The sequence below is a fragment of the Blennius ocellaris genome (assembly GCF_963422515.1).
Source record: "Blennius ocellaris genome assembly, chromosome: 4".
Taxonomy (NCBI): Eukaryota; Metazoa; Chordata; class Actinopteri; order Blenniiformes; family Blenniidae; genus Blennius; species Blennius ocellaris.
This window is the reverse complement of record NC_137653.1, coordinates 24,086,716-24,110,172: the sequence shown is the minus strand read 5'-3', so window position 1 is coordinate 24,110,172 and position 23,457 is coordinate 24,086,716. Positions and strand designations below refer to the sequence as shown.

Below are 23,457 nucleotides of genomic sequence, written 5' to 3'. Positions count from 1 at the left end.
GGAGGGATCCATTCAAAAATCCCGCATGGGAGCACATGCAAACTCTCCTCAGCGTGTCATCCAAGTCCAGAATTAAACTGGGAATATTCATGCTGTGAGGCCAGAGTGCTAAACACTACACAACCATGCAGCTCTGTAATGCCAGTTGCACTTATTACTAAAGATTAAGGATTAAAGATGAAACTGTTGTCTCAGATTATAGTGTCTTCCACTAACTGATGTAACCTCAGCTAACATCCAGATTATAGAGCATCTTCCAATAAGTAGAGAAACCAAAAAAGCGTATTATTTTCCATTATACTGCATTTTCAAAATGTATGAATGCAAGGTGGTAAAACACCTCATCCGTTCCTGCACACTGTGGGCAGGTGACTAATTTAAAAAATATAATTAGATTTTTAGTTTCACATGGCACTTATGTTATTATTATTATACTTTTTGTTCATTAAGCCATGAAAATCAAATCAGGTTCTAACTCCCCAGACTGAGGAGTGTAACTAAAGCTGCCATAAACATCTTCTGCACTGTAATTTCTTTAGCTTATCGGCTTGAAAATTCATTCCTAAACTCTGCCGCACATGAAAGAATGCATTTAGGAAAGCATTTTGTGCATCATTCTCGTTTCCAGCAGTCAATTTCCAGCCACCTTTCTTAATCCCGACCTGGCTGCAGCATCCTTTGTTCCAAACTGATAAGTGGAGTCTGTGAGTGCATTAATACCGGCTCAGGCTTAAAGATCTGAAAGGAATATGCGTCATGATGAAGTATTAAGAGCATCTAGGTATATATGGATAGAGTCCAGATGCTTAGTTCAAAAAGCAAGGTCTTCATTTCAAGAGACTTCTACATGGAGGATAATAATTACAGCCAATTACAGTCTCATTAACAGCTGGTCCGCGTCCATTCTCAGTGGGTTTGAATGCATAGACCGCTCCTTTTGTCCTCATCAACACATGTTTTTTTTTTTTCTTTTCATGATTTGAAGCTTTATACTTCTCCTTTTCTCTCGTGGAGCCGTCTGAAGACAGCAAGAGAAGACCGTCAGACAGAGAGAAACGTTTATGACCCTTCTCAATGCAGATGTTCTTTTTTTCATACAAGCTTTGAAACAAGCTGTTGGAAAACCACTTACATCAGGGTTTCCACCTATAGAACTAATTAACTGTGAATCTATCAAGTCTCAAGAAAAGATGGACTGAGCGTAGGGGTGGAAGATTTCCAGCAACTCTCCATGGTAAGTAAAGCTGGGAGAACTTTGGAAATATTTGCGATAATCAATTGTTTTCTCACTGCAGCGACGTAGAATTGTCCACATCTACATCGTAATATGCATCCGAGAAACTAATCAATTCAGCACCCTGAACATTTGGATATGATATTTGTAAGGCATGCATCAAAACATCAAATTTGTTAAATACGTTATTACATATATATCATAAAAAACTCAATCAGCTGAGATGTGTGGCTTTGGAATGCACACTGCATGTCGGGGGCATGGTCTCAATTGTGTGGTCGTAAGCAGTCTGTTATGTCCATGTGATTGAGGAATAGCATATAGATACTCAACTGTACTTGAATGAAATCTGCTTTTTTTTTGTCAGGATTATGCGAAGCTATATTTCCCCCAAATATAATAAATACATTTATATATAATAATATAAGTTCCCCATTAACAGCCAAACTTCAAATTTGTAAATTTGTGGTTTATTGCCATGAACTCCCATTTGTTCCAATGGAAAGCAACCCTGACTGGAGGCATGCCACTCCAGAGGCTACCATTGTTGCTATTGTCCATCCAGAATAAATATTTACTATGTCCATGGTGCACATGTGCATTAATAACATTCCACAGTTGCGGAGCCCGAGCGTTTCCAGAAAGTGCTGTTTTCTGCCGTATACACGATGACAGAGTTCGGTCATTATCGATAAGTTCCACCTTGGGAGAAAAAAGTGTAAACGGAGACCAAACACGCAAAACAGGGCCATAGTTCCGTGGACGTCCATCACAGTGCAGTGAAAGGACACTCGTTATTATTCTATTTAGACACACAAGGACATGTCAGACACATGAGAAATCAACTTACATAACAAAAGCACGTCTTGTTTGCACCCTTCATGGACTCTTGCATAACAGAAGTGATGACTGCAGGGTACTGGCTCCTTTGAGGACTCAGCTGCACGCCGGTCAATTATCACCCACAGTCTGTGCCTGCGTCACGTGGGATTGTTAGACCTCCCACAAGGCCAGCGGTGACAACGCACAAGGCGACCCCGGCAAGGGCGAACGCGCCGCGACTCAAGGTTCATTTAAGCAAATCTGATAATCTTGCATGTGAAGCGAGGGGCTGGCAACAGAGCAAAATGTGTGACTGAGTAATGAGGAGGCGAGTTTCACCAGAACACAGAGTTCATCAATAGAGGGCTTTTTTTTCTTCTTCTCACCCCTCATCTGGATTCACATATGAAAAAAATAAAACAAAATAAAAACCTGTTGATTAAATGCTCTGAGTGATTCCTCTGATGCTCTCCAGTGACCCCCTCCCGTTTGTAAAGCAGACAAATTAAAGTCCTCCATCAAAATGTGATCAATGCCAGAGAGCCCGCGGCTGCAATGGGCACCGCGCTGTAATGAAGCTATAACTCAACTTTACTGCGTGGTAAATGAATGATGGACATTTGAAGGATTTCCTGTTAACTCTTTGCCTCTTTTACACGTCAACATGAGAAATTAAGCTGAATTCAATCTCCTTTTACAATCCCTTCTTTCACGTCCCGCCACTGCTCCTACACATCAAGTCTCATTTATATGAACGTATATAGTGGATTTAATTCAATGGTTTGTTGAATCACTGAGTGATCTTTCAATTAGTGTAAAATGCTTAATCAATTTTATGTCATCGAATCAAATCAGGTGAGAATGTAACACTTAACGTTCATTAATTTGGATTAAGGACATGAAGCTCACACCTGTTACACTTTTAAAACGTCTGAGTGATATTACTATGCAAGGTATGATTTTTCAGAAAATCTGACTTCAGAGGTTTTTTGTTCTTTTTTTATTCTTTTTGGTGCAAATGGGCAAAGCAAATCCAATTTTCAAAGTCACAATCTATATGTGCGACTCCAACATGCCTACATTTAGCATGTCACTTAATGAGATTGGCTCAGTGTCCAATTTCTTAATTGTAGGACTGATAATGGAAAGAAAATAGTAAAAGACCTGTATGTATCACAGAGCTGTTTCTTCACCTAAAGATGGATGACGACCCACATCTATATTACAGAGCAACTTCCTCCCATTAACTGATGTAACGTCAGTTGACATCCAGATTATAGAGCATTTCATAACCCCCATATTGAGTTGCATTTCCCATTTCTTTTGCCTCACTGACCTTTCTTTTTAAACTTTTGAGAAAAACCTTGACTTCACAGCATCTCTACTGGTAATAACTTTTCTGGATTAATGTGTGGGTAAAAACAATGGTAGATAAAGGTTTGAAACATTAGTTTACATGAATTAAGGATACTTTTTTTTAGCTTAATTATTTAATATCTTGTTTTTTGGGGTTATATTATTCCCAGACTCAGTGAAAACCCAGTAATGCCCGACAAGGAATAATCAATAGATCAGAGCATGTAATTAGTAAATACCACAACTTGGCACTACCAATACTAAAACAGGGTAGAATTATTCCATAATGAAGACTGTGATGTGGAAAACACTTCATAATGGCAAAGTAAATGTACATTGATATATTGCTTTTTTCTGAGGGACTGTTTACATGACACAGGATTCACATGTGCCGTAACAGGCACACTTGTGTCGTGTAAACGCCGGCCCCCCCAAAGTGATGAAACTTTTGCGGATGGACTCATATTCATTGTCGTGTAAACGGGCCCTAAGTGTGTAATATATTCAAATCACATGTAAATTCCTGGATGTCAGAAGTGTCAGTTTACATATTGTAATTGTGAATTGTGTTCTAGCGCTGGTGACACGCAGAGAGCCTCTCATATTGAAACTGAAAATGATGCCAGCAAAACGCTTGCTACTTTCCCTTCTACTGTGTATTTTTCTTCAATAATCCAACAAACCTTGACAATACCCTTTCAATCTGATCCCTTCAACTGAATCAATTTTTGTTTGTTGTTTATTTCGTTTCATGTGTTAAACGCTAACGAGTTTCCAGGAAGGACTTTATCAAGCCTTTGGCTCATCGTATTTTTTTTCCTACTTTTGATGATACGGTCCTCTTATTTGTAATCTACGAAGCTAAACTGCATATATTCATTTTCAATTTAACATTCACGATGATATCGCTAACCTTGTGCATTTGCCAGATATAAGACTGAGGAGAAGCCAAAACACAGCAACGCCCGTGATTGGAAGTCTTTACCAGACAATGGTTTGGTTTAACAATAACATCCCTGTTGAATGGTTTCCTACATACTCATTATTTTATGTCAGCATGGGGAAATGTGTTTGCTTATAGATAATCTACTTGAGGTTTCTACTTTCAGAGCTACAGCTTTCATACTGTCACCTGCCCCAAATACATATGAATAAGGAGTCAGCCTTCACAAAGGCAGCTTTGGCATGCATCAAAAGTTCTTAATAAGATACTTTACCTGCAAGGCACCCCATAAGTGACTGCAGCACCAGCAGTTTCCATAGCAACATCATCTTCAATTTTGTAGGGTCAAAGTACTCTCACATCCAATCACAAACGTATGGAATCCGATTTGCACCTTTCTGGTTTCCCAATCTGTAGAGAAAAGAAAAAGGCGAGATAAGTTGGTGGAAGGATTCTCATCTGCAACCACTCCTGTAAACTAGAAAATGTTTTGTGTTTGTTTTTCTGTTTGGGTTGTTCATTTACAACACATCCTTACACCAAAATGACTCTCAGGGCTCACTGGAAACTACCAGCAAATCATCACTTTCTCGAGGAAACTGATGATTTGCTGAATTAAACTGTTCAAGTTCAAGATTAGGTTTTTTTTGGTCTTAAATAAGAATTTTTGGCAAGTTCTCGTTTGCCTAAAATTCTTATATACTGCTTAAATACTGCTTAAATCATTCCTGGTTCAAAAATGATTCTGGGTACTCTAACATTGCCCTACAGTCAAGAAATGGATACTGTATGTGAGTGAGCCTTGCTATGACTATGATGAACTACGGGCCAATAATATAAGGAGTAAATGAGACCGTATTTACATGACAATGTTTCAACTGAAATCATCATCATCATCATCATCATCATCATCATCATCATCATCATCATCATCAATCGTCATCATCGTCAATCGTCATCATCATCAAGTTTCAAGCTTACATGGTAAAGTTCTGAAAACGATTTCTGCTTAAATGGCAGAAACACTGAGGACAAAGTAGTTGGCATGGCAGGGGCTGTTGGTTTCTTTTGTAATGAAACCACACACACACACACACACACACACACACACACACACACACACACACACACACACACACACACACACACACACACACACACACACACACACACACACACACACAATACGCTCACAATACAGGTATTTATTTGGACAGAAGACATAGTTGGATTGCGATCAGGGTTGACTGCAACTATAAACAGGCAAGTCCCAGAAGAAAATGGCCTGGGAGTCATGACACTCTGGAACCAAACATTGTTGTTATTGTCCATCTCCTGAGCATGTGGTGAAGAACTATTTACAATGACCATGGAGTGCATGCAGAGGAGTAGCAATAAAGAAAACTGCCATTTTCCCCATTTCCACAAAGACAGAGTCAGAGCATTTTCAAAAAGTTCCACCTTGGGCGCTGTTTCCAAAAGGTTGTGTTTTCAGAGACTCCAAACACCGTTGTCGTGTAGACCAACAAATGCAACAACAGTTTTATGATGTCAAGTGAACTGGACCTGAGGCGTCTTATAATTAGTGGTTAAATCCAATATGGTGGCCAGTGAGGGACTTATCACTCTATTTGTTTGACATATTATACTGTCCACCCAATTTTCGTATTGAACTGAGCGACAAAAAAATCTGTCAGCAGAAATTAGCCAATTGAAGACTTCTAGCTCCTTTAGTGCTTAAAAATACCTTCCTACCTGTCAAACCTAAACAGAAAGCACACAGCGTTTCTGATGTCCACTCGGGACAGAGACCGACTTCTGTCAGAAAGTCTTGTTTTCACCCATTTACGCAATGAAGGGAAATTCAAAAATGTTCAACTTGGGAGCCTTTCTCAGAAAGCTACATTTTCAGTGGCTCCAAGCACCATTATCGTGTAAACCGACACCCAAAACGCAATGAAAGTTTTCTCGTTTTCACTTGGAAATGTTGCATAAATGGGTGCCTAACATGGAAAAATGTGTGCAGCTTGTAAATCTTGAAGGCTGAAACTGAAGTGGCAGTTCTGAGGTTAATTTAAAAAAATTTTTTTACCACAGTTGCAGTCCCCTGGGTAAGAGTCCTGTGTTGAATTCATTCAATGTACTCTCATGTTAGAACTACTCAAACCTCATTCGTCCTTATTATTTGTTACCTAACTTCTTTCATAACAAGGTAACCATGGCCTAGAGTTATAAAACCAAGCTTGGAGATAATGAAAATAAAAGTGATGTGTGGTAACTGAGGAGAAAAAAAAGCGGCTGAATGAGGGTATTAATCTGGCACACAACACCAACAAAGAAAATCCAATGTTTTGACGGCTATCACCTCCTGTGTTTGCTCTGTTTTGATGTCTTCACTACACATCGGATTTCATTTGGGAGCAAACAAATGGTTTAGGTACAGTTGATGCACAACGCCATCCAGATGGAACGCACAAACCAAACACATATCAACCACATTAACAGAGTATTTGCACCATTTCGGTTCATGCATACCAAACCTGTCAAACCCGAGGACGCTCGGAGGATTTTACATCAAAAATTAGGAGGGATCTCAGTGTCGAGTTGGGACAGTGAAAACTGCCACGTTCGTTTCCATATCCTCAGGAGCGCTCGGGAAAGCTACTTTTAAGTCAGTATGAAAGCAACGGCACTCACACATGCATTGTCAAAGCATTATTCCTGTTTGGAGACTTGTAGCTTTCATCCACACACACGAGTGCAAAAGACGGAAAACATAAGACAACAACTCCCCGAAGGACTGAAACTGGAAAGTTTGTTGAGTGTCAGGAAGATAGTACTCAGCGTCTCAAACCACCGTAAGAAAGAGAAATGTATTGTATGAATGAGGCTGAAGGGAAGACAAATGAGTCGAGAGGCAAAAATACATTTGTAAAAGTAGGAAAACAAAATCATCTGAAGACTTAGGACTTAAGTACAAAAGATTGATCTGTCACCCTTCATTGCTGACAGACTCACCTCATGGTCAGTCTTAATCCCTTGTTTCATTTACATCTAAAGCCGACAGCACATGACACAGCACATGATACAGTATGTAACCACACATTTCTCTCATGTATACACATTCATGCTGGAAGAGGTGACATCAGGTGCTAGTGTTGTAGAGTCTCTGGGCTGGACTTGAGCTCTACAACAATTGAGTGGTCTTGTGATTCACAGGTGTTGGGCTTGACTTATTCCAGTCTCTAAAGGCTACAGTCTTGTCATGGTTATAGACTGCGCTGGTTGTGGTCTTGACTGGAGCAGTATCAGGAACCTCTGGTGTTTCCTCATGTTTTAGTTGACGTATCAGTGTGGAGTTTGAACTGCTGTCAAATGTATTCATCAATTTGTGAATTGATGTCCAATCCAGTGTGATTTGAATCATCGCATACCATTAGTAATACCATTAATACTACTACTACTATGACTACTACTACTACTAATGATAATAAGAATACGAATAAGAATAATACCCAGGGTCACATTACATCACATGTTAATAATGCAGTTAAAAACAAGAAATAACTTATTAGCAATAGTAAAAACAAAAAAACAGACTGGCATAGTTTTAAGATGAATAGGTTTGTCTAAAAAGGTACGTTTTGAAATGGGTTTTAAAAGAGACCAGGGATTGAATGTTTCTTATGTTGGGTGGGAGGGTGTTCCTGAGCGCCTGAAGGCTCAGGACCTCATGGGGGCCGGAGGGACAGTGAGGCTGAGAGACGAGACAGACCTCGATATGGAGGAGGTCAGTGAGATGTGCAGCTTGTGGGCTTGTAATGATAGTGTGCTGTTGAGGATGGCACCTAGACTCTTACTTACTATTTTCATTTTTCATTGCAATACTGATTAAAATGATAGATTATTTCAGTAGGAACCTTTTTATTTAAATGCATTTGCTTTGTAATGATGTGAAGGATGTCAAATTGTCTGGCTTTGGGATTTTGACGATACAGCAGGGTGAATCTAGTCTGTTACATTTTCTGTTATACTGGTTTGTTTCGGTAGATCCTCGTAGCAAGTGGCAAGTTCAGAATAGCAAAAATAATACAAGAGGAAACCAGCTCATTTTGCGAGTTCCACTTATGTTTTCTTTGTTTTCAGTAAATAGATTAATTTGTGAAAAGCACTAAAGTTGCATATCAAATATTGCGATTTAGCGTCGTATATATTTTACACGTTTTGGGAAATTTCTAATAAAACAGACAAATACATGGAATCCACATATTCAAATATAACATGTTTCCTATGAATAAATATGTCATGCTAATGTTTGTATATGGATAAATAATGCCGAGATTTTGCCATTCAGTACTTCGACGACAAGTGTTGCAGGAAGGGAGGCGCAGCACATCCTCGCTGACCCGAGCCCAATCCTAATTTTGCACGCTGCTGCCGTCTGGCATTAAGAAGAGGAACATCCGGACCCAAACCGCCAGCTTTACAGACAGCTTTAACCCTCGGGCTACTGGACTGTTGACATTAGCCCGTACTCCTTACACATACACAACAATAACACCATGGCACACACAACACAGTAATTGGACCCTGAAGGAGCACAGCTTTTTATATTCTTCACAATGCTGCCACTAGTCAACGTATAGACGATCCATATTGCACTGCAGTAATTTGTTCTTCTTCTCATTGTGTTGAAAACATTTATTTGCTGTTCAGTTGAAAACTTCCACTTGCCTTCCTAATTGTCTCACAATGTGTGTGATTGAGTTTGCATGAAGTCACACATACCAGGATTTTTGGCAGAACGTGTAAAGGAGGGTTTGCTCTTTAAAGAAAAGCAATATGGGACTTGACCCTCGTCAGCTGAACATGTACGTTTCAAATGTAGGTGTAACAGTCCTCCTGACAGCATCATGAAACACATATTATGAAGCAATATTAAAAATGTTCCTTCGTACAAGCCATCAGCAGTATTGGTATCTTAATCGTTTTGGAATCTTTAGTAAGTTTCCCAGCACTGTTCAAAATAAAGATATACGATAAGACTGGGAGTTGCGTGTCTGTCTACAATAATGCGTGCAAGTCAACTGCATGTCAGTTTGGCACAATAATTTTTGTGTACTTTAGTTTCCAGGTATTTCATTTATTTGTATTTCCACTGCCATAACTCCCACCACCTGCTAAAATGCATTACCACCCTTTCCAGTTTTCAGAAAAGTGCATCGAGCTCAGAAACATCTCATAAGGATGCATTAGTGAACAAGACATACAGCGGAAAAACACACTATTCATAACATTCCCACACTGGCTGCTTTAACAGTGCTCAAGGTACATCTAAATGTCCGTTCTAACGTTTTTCGCATTTTGGCACCAAATTGACAGCTATTTAGTTGGAAGAGGCTAAATAGGCCACAGTGAAAGGAGGCAGATTCCTCCGCTTTGCCAGCAACTTTGAGCAGAGACTACAGAAGAAGTTTCAGCAGGAAATGTCAGAGACTGCCTCTGGAAAAAAAAAAAAAGCTGTACTCTTGTAAGAATTAAAGCAATACAACCACTTGGGAAGTCAAATCTACCTTTCACAGAGCTCCTCCTGGAAACACGGAGCATTAATCTAGTGTCTCATGGGTAAAAATATATTTAGAGTTGATGCTTTTCTGACACAAACCGCCTCTTATTACCACTATTTGTGTAATTTTGCAGTTAGAAGCAGCAAAGAAGAACTCTGTGTTTTTCCACCCCTACTGCGATTCAGAACAGAGGGTTGGAAGTTTTAAAAGACAGCGAGTGAAAGTGAGACAAAAACCCACACACACACAGACAAAAAAAAAAAAAAAATAGACACCAGAAACTGTTCGAGTAGGCCATGCTCTCATTAATCTCAGACTCAATCCTTTCCAGCCCCGTCTCCTGTCTCCACCTACAGAAACGAGGCCTTTTATCTCAATACATCATATAGAGGCTTGTCAGAATCTGTCTTGGGTGCATCAGTGGAGCAAGGCTGTGCCTGACTCCTCGAGAGCAGTTTCATGCATATTAAAGTGTGTCTTATGAAACGACCCAACCCTGTGCCTATTAGGCTTCTGCCTGCTCAGTCTGCGGCGTTGGCTTCCTTTTAAAAAATTGATGCCATAGACCAAATTAGTCCAAAACAGATAAAACGACAAACACAAGTGAGGCAGAAGTGACGGCAGCCTCTCTGCCATAGAAAATTGGTCGGCCTCCATCAGTTGGGGTGAAGCGTTCCCACAGGAAGCAAGGTGACTGATTTTTCATGAAACGATGAATGGATTTCACTTGTATTCCAGGTTTTGTTATTGCTTCACTATTCTCAAAGCTCATAATCACCCGTACACAAACACTCAGGCAAACCAATGGTGATGGCTGCCATGCGAGGCACTCTACTCCAATTGGGAGCGATTTTATGGTTTAGTGCTCAAGGAAACTCCGACATATAGACAGTGCAAGAGTGGAATTAAATTCTACCACCTGAGCCACATATTGAGTACAATGCTGTTTTTAGAAGATGACGTTTGCATTGCCATGTTTAAGTTTGACAGAATCTAAAAAGCTTTCAATGATCACCTATATTAAATCCACACCTGATAGAATGGCAACTTGTCTAGGTTGTTGCTGAGCTTAACCCAATGTCAGATAGGATCAGTACTTCAAACCATGTTCCGAAGTTGAATGAAACAAATACGGATGCATGGATTGCTGGTATTCCTCAAGATAACCTACTAACTGGTTCACAGTTATTTACTTTTGCTTCTGTTTTGCCTAATGACTTCTTCCTTATGCGTTATACAGCATCACAATTTCTAGAGTGCTAGATTTCACTCTTTCAGAAAATTTATTTTGGTGTTTTCAGCTACTAAAATTGTCTAGAACAGTTGATATTGGGACCCAAAAAGAGCTAAATAATGTGTGGCAAAACATTGATTAAAATAATAACCAGATTATTGCGTTTTCATAAACTAATTCAGGGAGATGTCACACCCACATTTTGATCATTGACATGATGAAGTTTATTTTGCAATTCTGAATATGTTTTTGTTTTGTTTTTGTTTGCCGGTATATCAGCAGTTTTACCGAGAAGAAAGACTGCCAACCTTTTTTAAAGTGGTCCTATTCAACAGCTTTTTAACATTTTCACATGTTCTTGTTGTCCAAGAACATTGTATTCAAAATGTATTGCCCAAAAATCAATTTTTTCCTTGATTTTCATCTACTTGAATATTGTATCATAGGAGCTTCATTTGGAATCTGCTGTGTCTGTGTGAGCTGGACTGCCCCCGCCTACACATGCCCCTCTTGGGAGGAGGGAGTACTTCCTCTCGTGATGCCATGTGCCAGAGCAGAGCTGCCTACTACAGGGAGAGCTGAGCTTCACCGGGATTGGCTAAACCTCTGATGACACTATATAGGGTTTGATTTCTGATTGGCTGGTTGGAGAAACATACTTTATAAAAAAAAACAAAAAATAAAACAAGCCAGAGAAAGATGACAGAATTACTTCATGTCTGGGGTGTCATTCCAGGAATGGGGAAGCTTATCACTGCTGGAAATCTATTAGAAAGTGAATTTTGCATCATATGACCTCTTTAAGTCTTCCATTCACGAGAATATTACATTACTTTCAAATACAGGCAGACATTTATACAGACAAAAACAGTATGTCCGCTCTTGAGTCTACATATCGTGTTTTACAAGCATAAATACAATTAAACGTTCTATAAGAAACAGGAAGACGAATATTGGTGACTTGAACAATGGCTGCTATCAGCCAAAGGCAGATAAGCCTGAGATGAAAAATCCAACGTCCTGTTTGTGTCTCTTTCAACCCTATAACCCCGACTTGAACAGCTGAAAGTCTGTTTCTGTAAGAAGTCTCCATGTCTGAGTCTGATCCTGCACATTTCTTCATGTTCAAAGGGAGTTCTGCTTTTCCGCCATCACTTCTGGTTGCTAATGTAGAATTGTTCGATTTTTCTCTGTAAGAATTCCTGGAGATGACTAGTTTATTACTGGCGCAACGTCAATGAAATTGAAATAGTTCTTAAAAGTATGAGCTTTAAGAATAATTCAGCCTTCATCATTTATTTTAAGGTTCAAAGCCTTCTAATAAACCAGATCATCAGAGCCCTCTAAAACTAACTTATTGATGTTCACATGTGAACAGACATTAAGCAAGCAAGCTACTTTATTTATTCAGCACTTTAAATTCATTGCCATGGACCAAAGTGTTTACAACTGAATAAATAAGGTGTAAAACCACACAGAGCACAATTCAAACATTATAAAATTGATAAAAGATAGAGGTAATACAAAAATGAAACAATTCAAATCCAGTTAAAAGGACAAAACATGGGTTGTATAAAAGACAAAAGATTAGTAAAACTGAGTAGAATTAAAAAGTCAGCAGCTCATGTGGCCATTAAGAGAGAAAAGAGCACAATTATAGGTCTTTATACCGTGTTATCTAACAAACTGCCTGTATTCCTGGTAATATCCGCTGAATACATGATGCACCAATTCTCACAATTGAAATGTACTGTATGCAGTGAGAACAATGACATTAGACAAAGCATAAATTCAGTGTGATTGTGAGGAGGATGGTGTGGCGAGTCAGTTTTGTCATGAAGTGAATGTGCTTTTTGTTTGTTTACTGTCAATCCACTGAATGTTTAGCACCAACCAATTGCTGCCACTGTGAGAAAAAGCCAACGTGCCATGTCAATCATATATTGAATGACACAATCTCAAGCATAAAATATATGATTTGGTATTACACATCTTTGAAAATGCGTTTGACGTTATAAATCCAACTGCATTGTATTGACATATCTGGCTGTATGTCTAATGATGTTCTTGTAACAATATTTTTTTTTCTCCAAAAGGTAATAATAATAATAATAATAATACATATCCTTCAGCAGCTAGTGTTGGAGCAGTATGTCTAAAAGCAGACCTGGAAAAACAGAAGCATGACCACTTGGCGTTGTTGTGAGACGATGGAGGGGCTGCAGCACTGTGGGTTCATCTCAGGACAGCAATTTGTTTGAGGATACTGAAGGGTTTGGATGACGGGAGCTGTGCAGATGAAGATGTACCCGAGTTTCTCCTTCATCCATGAATCAGATTGTTTTTAACCAGGACCCAGGACCACGGAAAATGGCATTCAGAGCACATACTATAGCATACTCTATGCGTCACACGGCCTCGGGAGGTCTTGGGAATGTTGAGAGAATCTTGCATCATTACCTTAACTGCCTGAAATATGGTATATGTGCACGTAGCTGGCTGGGACAAGTTTTAATGTGGGGGAAACACACACGCTTCACATCTAATCAATTCAAACACATATAAGATGAACAAGCATGTCACACTTATATAACATGAGCTTCTTGGCACCATCAAAAACACACAAAAGCATTAGAGACGCCTTCTCATTGCACTTCTTAAAAATAATGATACAGAGATAAAATCCAAAAAATCCAGTCAATCTAGTAATTAAACTGTTAAATTAGACATAATCTGAATGATTGAATTCATGCTAATTAGCTCAAGTCTGCAAAAAAAAAAAAAAGAATATTATACTTTTTCTGCTAAACATTTATTTTAGAAGTTCAGCCAAAATTTAAAAAAAAGAAAATAATCTGTGTTTTTGGAAATAAAAATGGGTGATAATATCCAACAGTTTTATCCAGACTGAAATAGTTCATTAATTCGAGAACAAAACTAAATTCCCAGTGCAGCAATCAACAACATAATGACTGACAAAAAACAAAACAGAAAACTGTGGTTGCATTTTGGGTGTCCGCTTACAAAACAACAACGCTCAGAGCCACTGAAAACACAAACTTTTGAAACGGGCTCCAAAAGTGGAACTGTAAAAATGCTCTGACTCCGTGTAAGTGGAAACGGGAAAAATGCAACTTTTCAGAAATGCCACACATACTCACGCACATCACAACCATTTTAAATAGTTTTTCTGCCTCTGCGCAGTAACAACAAGGCGTGTCTCCAGAGTGTCATGACTGCCAGTCCAGATTTGTAGTTTATAGTCAACAGTCACAGTAAACAACAATCCAACTTGTTCGTCTGTCCATTTGAATGGCCGTGTACTCCCATTGTTCATGTTTATGCAAAATGTTTTCTGGCGTGTGTTTACCAAAGAACTTGTGGTCTGGCATGCTAACTACATCATTTTCAGCATTTCTGCCATTTCTATGTCAATGAACATTGTTTTGAAGACGTTGTTGTGTAAAGGCAAAACCTTTCTGGAATGAAAACACAAACACGGAGCACTTTCAGTTGAAACATCATCGCATAAGCAGAGCCTAAAACAAGCTTTGTTTCAATGTGATAAAGCCATTCATGTGTTAAAAAACTTTTTTTTCAGATTGAAATGGAAGCCTTGTACTATCTACACTCAATGAATACGATGACGAGTCCAGCTTCTACACATATATTGATAAGCAAGCTGCGCAGCCCTATTTATGTTTTATCAAAAAAAAAAAATGGCTGCAGCTGTGACATTTGGAAAGGATTTTTTTTAATTCCTGAAAATGCCTTGGTAATGTAATAATTTATGAGACATTTATGCATCTGACTACAGAATTAGGAAATTACATTATTGGCTTTATTGCATTTAAAATGGACAACATTATTAGATTATTGGTAGATATTACATTACAAATTTTGCAACAATGAAATGATCAACTTTAATTATTATTCCTCTATGCCTAGAATAATTGAATCATATTAAAAAAAAATCTTCTTTAGGCCTAATTAATTTGAGTCTTAGATATGATACAGGTGAAATTCTTTGCTGAAAGGGTAATCGTACTATAAAGTGTTGGTTACAGAGATCTAACAATAGTTTCTTACATAACCCAAAACTAGTACTTGAATGTGCTTCAATGTGTTTTTCACTTCTCTTATCCCAAAGCTGTCAGATCGGAGTACATCCAGATGCTAATGGAGGTGAATATGGAGAGTGTCAGCACTCCGTATGTAGATAAACTCCGTTCAGGTTTCAGTTGAGGCACATGCAGGAAGAGGTGTCGAGTATATCTCCCAGCTCATTTATAGCTCCTATCTCCTTGTGATTTGGCAGCGAATACACTGATCTGTATCTGAGTGCCAAGGCAGAGCTTCATCACGGAGGGAAAAAAAAAAATCCTGTTCGAAAGCGCAGCGTTGTAATGGGTTCGGGTTATAGGGAGCACAGGACCGGAGTAGCTTCAGTCCGGTCGGCTGGGGTCTATTCTTAGTTCCTGAGCAGACGGAGATAAAGTACAAGAGCTGGATTTTTGCCTATCAAACATAATTAATGTTCAAGACGATCCAGACATCCCTCTGCCTTGTCAAGGTTTGCTCGCTACATTACAACACTGACATGAATCAGCGTCTTTTTTTTTTTGCATTATAGGAATAAAAACATTCAAAGCACTTAATAAGCCTCAGCAGCAAAAACAAGGTTGACATGACTCTGACTCAGGAATAATTGAAGCGACGCTGCTGTTATGTACATCATTGAGTGCAATATTTCAAAAACTGTGACGAAGCTGAAATAATCACTTGTTATCTTGAGAAATGAAAATGAAAGCACGAACACCAGTAACAGTGGGTCAATGTCGTGGAGGAGAGAGATTGAGAGCTTTTCCCAGCATGACGTCTTTCTGCGAAGTCTGAATCGAGAAGATATTATGATAGAAAACGGAATTTGTTGAGCTTTGAAGTAATGCAAAAGGCAATAGATTTAAACTATGAACTAGAACAATACAAAAGATTTCACAAGTTTGTTGATTGCCAATTCTACATCAGCCTAATCCTCTAAGACTTCTTTTACAACTCTGTTTTATTGTGCTAGGGAAGAATTTGAATTCATAATCGTGATTAATTGCATGGTTGTAAATCAATTCAATTTTATGGATTCCACGCCAAATACAGCACAGTCATTTCAAGTCACTTTTAAAGTGAAAAACTCAACAATTCCACATGACTGAGTAGAGGGGATTGATGAAAGAAAAATCTCCCTTTTAACAAGAAACCTGCAGAACCAGACATGGACTTGGTAGTTTTATAGTTAAGAATCTCTGGCAATAGCAATCCACACTGTAAACCCGAACAAGCTCACATAACTCCAAACATTTTGTGTAACAGATTACGCAAGAATATTTAAGCGATGCTAAATGTTTACAGATAATATTTAAATCATTTATTTTATATTAACTTAAAACACTAAAACAACATCACTTAAGTATTCTTGTGTAATCTGCTACACAAAATTGTTGAGTTCTGTAAGCTTGTTTGGATTTAAAGTGCAACGTTTTAATTGAAAAACAGCGAATAGTGCTAACTCATGGCATCGATTTAAAAACGCCATCGTGGAAACACAAAGGTTTTCTCAAATTAAATTGCCAAAATGATATGTTTCCTACTCGATTTGTTGTGTAACCAGAGCCTGAGCCTCAGTCGTAGGTCACTGCAGTGCAACTCAAAAGACATTGACAGCTATTTTATTAATAATGCGATATTTGCACCTCCATCTTAAACTTTACAGCGACACGAAACCCTGAAACTTTCAAGTCTTGACAAATATGCTCCTACTGGTGCTCAGAGTTCTCCCAGCAGTGATAATAATGATGGCATAGTTTATATAAATCACTCATTTCTTGGGAAGCTGATATTCCCTGATTCCTCACCATGATTTGCAGTTGGGGCTGAATCACTCAAGCATCTGATATTAAAGATGTAAGTCGCTGCAGCAGCAGCAGCAGCATTTGGTAAAGGGACATGAGTGATGATGCTTGTGGGCTTGAGGGGGGGAGATAATCGGTGTATTCAGCCAGTGACAAACTGCCAGAAAATTGCAAGATTGATAGAGTTTTACCCATTGCACAGAAAGGAGCTTATTGGATTTTTGTGTGTTAATAAGGACAATAAATAGATGCTGGTAGCTTTCTGTTAAAGCACAGTTCATACAAAGAAAAGCAGAGGCATTGTGAGAAGAACGCACATGAAAGATTGTCACGACATTAGCACCAACAGTCTCGAGTATGTCCATAAAAGTTGGCAGCACATCTGTGACTCCCCGACCCAATAAATCCATCTGTGCTTTAAAACTGAGACCTGGCAACACAGACAATGCTCCACAGTTCGTATATTAGAAACACTTGCTTACAGGAGGAAAGCGGAAGTGCAGAGTTGAATGAGAATTAGCATGGGAGGAGACAACATGTTGGGTCAATATGCCGGCCTGGTCCTGAGAGATTCATCAGCCAGTGGTATCGGGGCGGAGAGCCAAACAGAACCAGAAGTCGTGATCAAAGCTGCTGCTCGACCTGCAGACAGATGTGGCCACGACTCGGTTTCTAACACATTCAGAGGATGAAGCAAAGATACTTGACACGTTGATATTGTAGTAGGCATGGGTTTCAGGAGGACAACATTTGTACTTTACACATAGTAAGTAAAATTGTATTTAATGTACAGTATGTATATTAGGAAGGCTTAAATTACAGTCCTACCTGGATTATCCAGACCATGTTGGGCAGACGCACTCTCTTGTGTGTCTGGATGACGCAAATCGTCTGTTTTTACTGATACCTCGGCTACCTTAGAACTGAGGACAAAGCCCGGCCGATTTGTGCTGCGAACACGGATTATATGACCAATTGTCCTACGATCTCATCTTTTTTCTCAGCCGACCCTGTGTGACCCTTAAAGGATAACACTTCTTGTACACAACAAACTCTAAAACTGCTAATCAATCTGCAGCAACAACAAACAAAAAAACCTGCTTTCATTTCATAGGCTGTTGATACATTAACATGCATTTTGGGGCATTCAGCCCATCTCTGTGAATCATATTTGAATTTGTTGCGGAATAGATAACAGGTGGACCAAGATTGTTTGGTCTGAAGGTAAAAATTGTCAGTGTGAGTGAAAAGTAGTGTACAGTGCAAATAAGTGCAGACGTTGCCCCAGGGAAACTGAAAAAATGTCAAGGAGAGCCAAAATAAAATTCTCAATAGTACATTGAAACTGAACAAAGCTCACTGTTCTGTTTCTGTGGAGGGCTTAGCGTTGTTTGCTGTACTTTCTTTGTAGTAAAGCCACCTTACTGTCAAGCTTACAAGAACTCTTGGAAGTATGCCAGTTGAGGGTAACACCACATCGCCACAGAAAAACAGAACGAGATATGGATCACATTTCGCTGCCTAATGGGAAATGACAATGACTTTACAGTTCATCTATGATTCACACCTGCAGATTAAAGTGATTTCTTGTAACGCAAGCGCAGCTAAATTGGCATACATAATGAAAAACGCATTCATTAAAAGGCAAATAAAAAAACTCAACAGAAAATCTGTTTCTTTGCTTTGCAATATAAATGCCTGGGATTCGTGAAAAAGTACAAATTGTGTGGCTAATTTTCAGTCGATATTTGTCGCACAGCTGATAAGAATTATAAATGAACAGCCAGATTACATGCAACTATTGCCCTTAATTATTTTACGGTAATTATGCAATTTACTCAATTCGACAATTTTGTGCATTAAACCAGCCATAGCACAAAAGCCACTCATGAAAACCCTCACAGGAATCCAACCACCGAATACGTCATTTTGTGTATTAATCCATTTTCATTTTCATGATTAGATCATTGAAAGATGTTTGTATAAGCTACAGAGTCCAAGGTATATTTTTAATCCATATGTGGTTTGGGATGTTGTCCTCTTGGTGCTCTTTAGTTGTTAATCAATCACAGCCAGTCGTTATCAATGAAGATTGAGAGGTAATCAATAGAAACTCTATTTTTCTCCAATCTTTGTTAGGACAGCCCGATTTGGCAAGAACTCCAACAGTTGTGCATAATGTTCTCTTGCTGTCGAGGCGACTCGATATTCTAGACAGATATCTGCAAAACATCTGCAGCTCTTACTTGTTTTTATCTCCAGTTAGTAAATATAATCTTCCAGTGTTATAGCCATATGCTCATAAAGCATTAAACAAGCCGTACATTTATCCTACAACATATCTCCATGCTGCAGGGTGATCGCACACCAGAATCCACACCTCTGTTGTTGAATCATTTACATATGGTACAGGCCTGAGGTGTACGGCTTCATCCTGACACCGTCTGTGTGTTGAGAGCTCGTGGGCATAGCTCCGGCGCTGAGGGAGCCAAACAAGTGACAGCAGCGGCACGGAACCGCCACATCACTGCTGATGTGGGTGGTGAGTTTGGAATTGGAGAGTGACTCCTCCGAACTGTACCGCCCCGCTGCCGAGTGCCAGCTCAGTGCTGGCCAGAGCCAATCCGGAGGAAAACCAACTTGAGCAGTGAGATGGAGAAAATATTTATAAAGAAGCATCTTCTTCCTGTTTCGGATCACCCAGGAAGACATAAATGTCACACTTGTGTCTGGTTGAAGATACAATCTCGAGCTTTGTGGCAGGTGAGTCCAACACACCTCACTTGGTGATTGATAAATTGACAATTAACCCAGCAAGTGCGCCACAGATTCAGACTGAAGACGAGACGCCAACAAAGATCGTCAAGGCAACATGATTGAGTCCATATCAGTTACCATGGGAGACGACAGAATAAAGACTGTTGATCTGATGTGATCATACATGTTCCATTCACCACGTCATGACTCCACAGAGAGTCCACAGCCTCTCGCTTCATAGCCAGAAATAGACCTCAGCTCGGGTCTGAGTTTTGTGTCCATGACTTTTTAGAAATGTGATAAAAATCAACGTTTTCTTTGAAATTTCTTTGAAACAAATTCTTTTGTTGTTTGGTGTCCAAGTTGGAGGATCTTTCTGACCTTTTTTGGCCCACTGGCCTTATGTTTGACACCCCTAACCGACGACAACACAATAGACAAATATTTAAACAGTATTTCTTGAATGATGGGCTAGTCTGCCAGAAACATTGTATTTTCTTTCCATTGGTTTAAATAATTGGAGAACATATCTCTACTGAAGTACTAAAGAACTGGAAAGACCATCTACAAGCACTAAAGCTTTCTCTCTTTGTTTAGAAAATCAATCCAATGTCATTGGCTGTGTGCTTTAAATAAAACATGGTACAGCAGCCTGGCGAATGAAAAGATTTTATTGATGCCTATGTCTGCACTTTTGGAGATACCAACATTCTGCTAGATAAGCCAAACAAAATCCATCTAATTGTAGAGGAGCCTTTTGGACATGAATACACGTTCACATCTGGTCTCGAAGCTGCCGTCTTCCACTAACTGCAAGATTGATGACAAAAAAACGATGAGTAAAAAGCTATTTATGGTCTCCAGACATGGATGACGTGCATGTCCTGAAAGACAAATTTTGAGTCTGATCAGACAATGCATCACACAGTCTTTGCACTACATTTTTTTCCCAGCTGAAATTATGCAGATCTACTGATGAGACAATTATCACGCAGACTCAGAGGATTGATTGACCTTCCTGGAATAAAAAAAGACCTCCAATTAGTTTTCTTTGGATTCAAGACGGGTGAAGGTTTGACTCCACAGTAAACAGAAATGTTTTTTGTCTTTTAACTTCCATCCTTGGTTTAAATGGATGAAGCGGCTAATTGCGGTTTGATACAATGACTACAGAATTTCATTTATCCAAGCGGCAGACATCTGAAATGGTCGGATAAACAAACAAAGCCCTTCTGGAATATATAATTATTACATCTGAGAAACAGATGAGATTTTGAATACCTGCACTTTGCAACATCTGCACTTCACACTGTATGAACACAGTGTTGGAAACAATTAATTTAGGATGCCTTTGAAGAGTGAGAAAAAATTTGTTTTTAGGACTTCGAAGTTCGTTATGACAGTGACAACTTCATTTAATAAACTTTCACTGTGGAATTGGAGAATAACAGCCTCGTTATATAAGTAATTCAAAGTCTTAATGCAACAAAAATATAAACACAGTGACACCGAAAATCCCTCAAGTTGTCTTTGTAAGTGCTCTCAAGAGGATTTGGGCACCATGAAGGTGCCCTTCAGCAAGACACTCCCAGACTGCAGCTCGTTCGTGTCAATGTATTTTTAGCTTTGGAATATTCAAATTTATCTACCTAAAACTGTAGAGAGAAATCCAACAGGAAATGCAACTACCGTCTAAATTCTCAGGTGACTTGTTCAACAGATTTGAATGTCTTTTTCATAATTTTTTTTAAGATTTGACTGTCTATTTTGTAATTTGTTAAGTATGGTAGAATTCACTGGAGGAAAATATTAAAAGGAAAATCAACACAAAAACAGCACAGTGGATTGAAGTGCTGACAATTAACCTGATAGTGTTGTTGAATTGTGTTTCAAGGCTTTAAGTCATTAGGAGAAACGTCAAATGCCATTTCTGATCATAAAATCTGAGCAGATATGTAGAACAAATCAAAATGACAAATATTTTAATATCTAGAGTCAGGATTAACTGATGCCAATACCGATACCAGTATCGGGTATCAGAGCCGATACTCCAAAGCGTATTCCTAAAAGATCCTGGATACAACCATGTAAGACTGTGTAACTGAAATCTATGTGGCAGAGCCATGATTAAGATTGGTAAACGTTTTTTTACCTAAAATTTCAGTTTGTATATGCATTTTTTTTATTATCAGATGTGTTACAATGTCTAGAAAATTATACACAAAATGTGATCTGCAATTTGTAAAGCAGATCAGACTTATGATAATAAAACATTTAGACAATTATAAATGTAATGGGATTTAATAGGTTTTCACCTCATATGATCAGCACTAACTATACTCTCCACCTATTTTCAGATTGTTTGAAAATTTTAAACATGTCGGTCTTCATGTCTGCAACTCATTATATTCATATGCAAGAAGAACCGGATTTCAATTGTATAACCCAAGTAATGCTTGTTTTTTTTTGTTGCCTTGAATAAAAATAAATATTTTAAGCTGGTTGTTGGTCAAATTGCATGACCAAGACAGACATTTTATGTGTTTAAAGATCCATCTGAACTGTTTTTTTTAACATGCATTAGCATTTGATTTAAGAGCTACATTGTTTGATTTAATCAAGCTTGTTTGGAAGCTATATGAATAGAACTAAAGAAAGTAACTGAGATATACACAGTTTATATTCCTTCGTGTTGTACAGTCACTATTATTATAAGTACTTAATACTCTTAATAATGATTTTCAGGAGGAAATAGTTAAATTAAAATGTATGGAAAATGCAAAAAAGATGGTAAAATCCCTGTTTTGTTTTACAAAATTATGTTTGTGACTTCTTCAGGCCAGCTGTGATGTCAGGTAGCCTCCAGTGCCGGGAATCACAAGCCAAACTAAGACAAAATGTTTCACAAACAATCTTTTGAAAATGTCATAAAATATGTATTAAAATTATAAACAGCTAAATCCACAGTGTGTTAACACACAGGTATCCAACCTTTATGACCAGAACAGCCTTTTTTGTCACTTTCCACCAAATCAAATTTAACTGGAGCTGCAAACCATGTCTAACCTTTTAAAACTTGACTACAAAAAAAAACTTAGAACATTTCATATATATATATATATATATATATATATATATATATATATATATATATATATATATATAATGATATATGATGATGTCAATGATCACGTATCGTAACGTGTAGATGTACAAAGGCAGAACCTCCGCCTTGATGATCCACCAGCCTCTATCTAAAGGTTTGGCGTGGCACAAATTGCAAGGGGAAGTACACAGACTACAAGAGCTGCTCTACTGCGTCATGTTAGGGAGTTGTACATGTGATCCAGATGGTGTAGTACATGTGCACTATACTGGAGAAGCTGTGAAATTAAATAGTAAAGAGACCACAGTGCCCAGGGGCAGGGCAAAAAATTGATTGCAGTGCTGTCCACAATATTTTGCAGACCTCTGATAATATGGATAACATCGTGAAGGAAGCAAGCATGTAGCTCATTGTTACAATCAGCTGGCTTGCACCTGAAGCAAAAATTTGGAGCGTCACTACCAGTCTTTGTGCGAAACTCCTTATTATGGCCCGAAAGTAAACACTACCAACGAATTTCATGTGGTTTTAC

General features: G+C 38.6%; 1 protein-coding gene across 1 annotated transcript in view; it reads right to left on the bottom strand.

The window, feature by feature from the left end:
• Positions 1-4,684, bottom strand: part of cntn4 (contactin 4) — a gene marked incomplete at its 5' end in the record, with an annotated part of 194,915 nt that extends 190,231 nt beyond the window's left edge. Inside the window, one exon of the mRNA XM_080494891.1 lies at positions 4,630-4,684. Within this exon, the coding sequence (XP_080351017.1) occupies positions 4,630-4,684 (55 nt within the window). The remainder of the gene's footprint in view (positions 1-4,629) is intronic.
• Between the last annotated feature and the right edge of the window lie 18,773 nt (positions 4,685-23,457).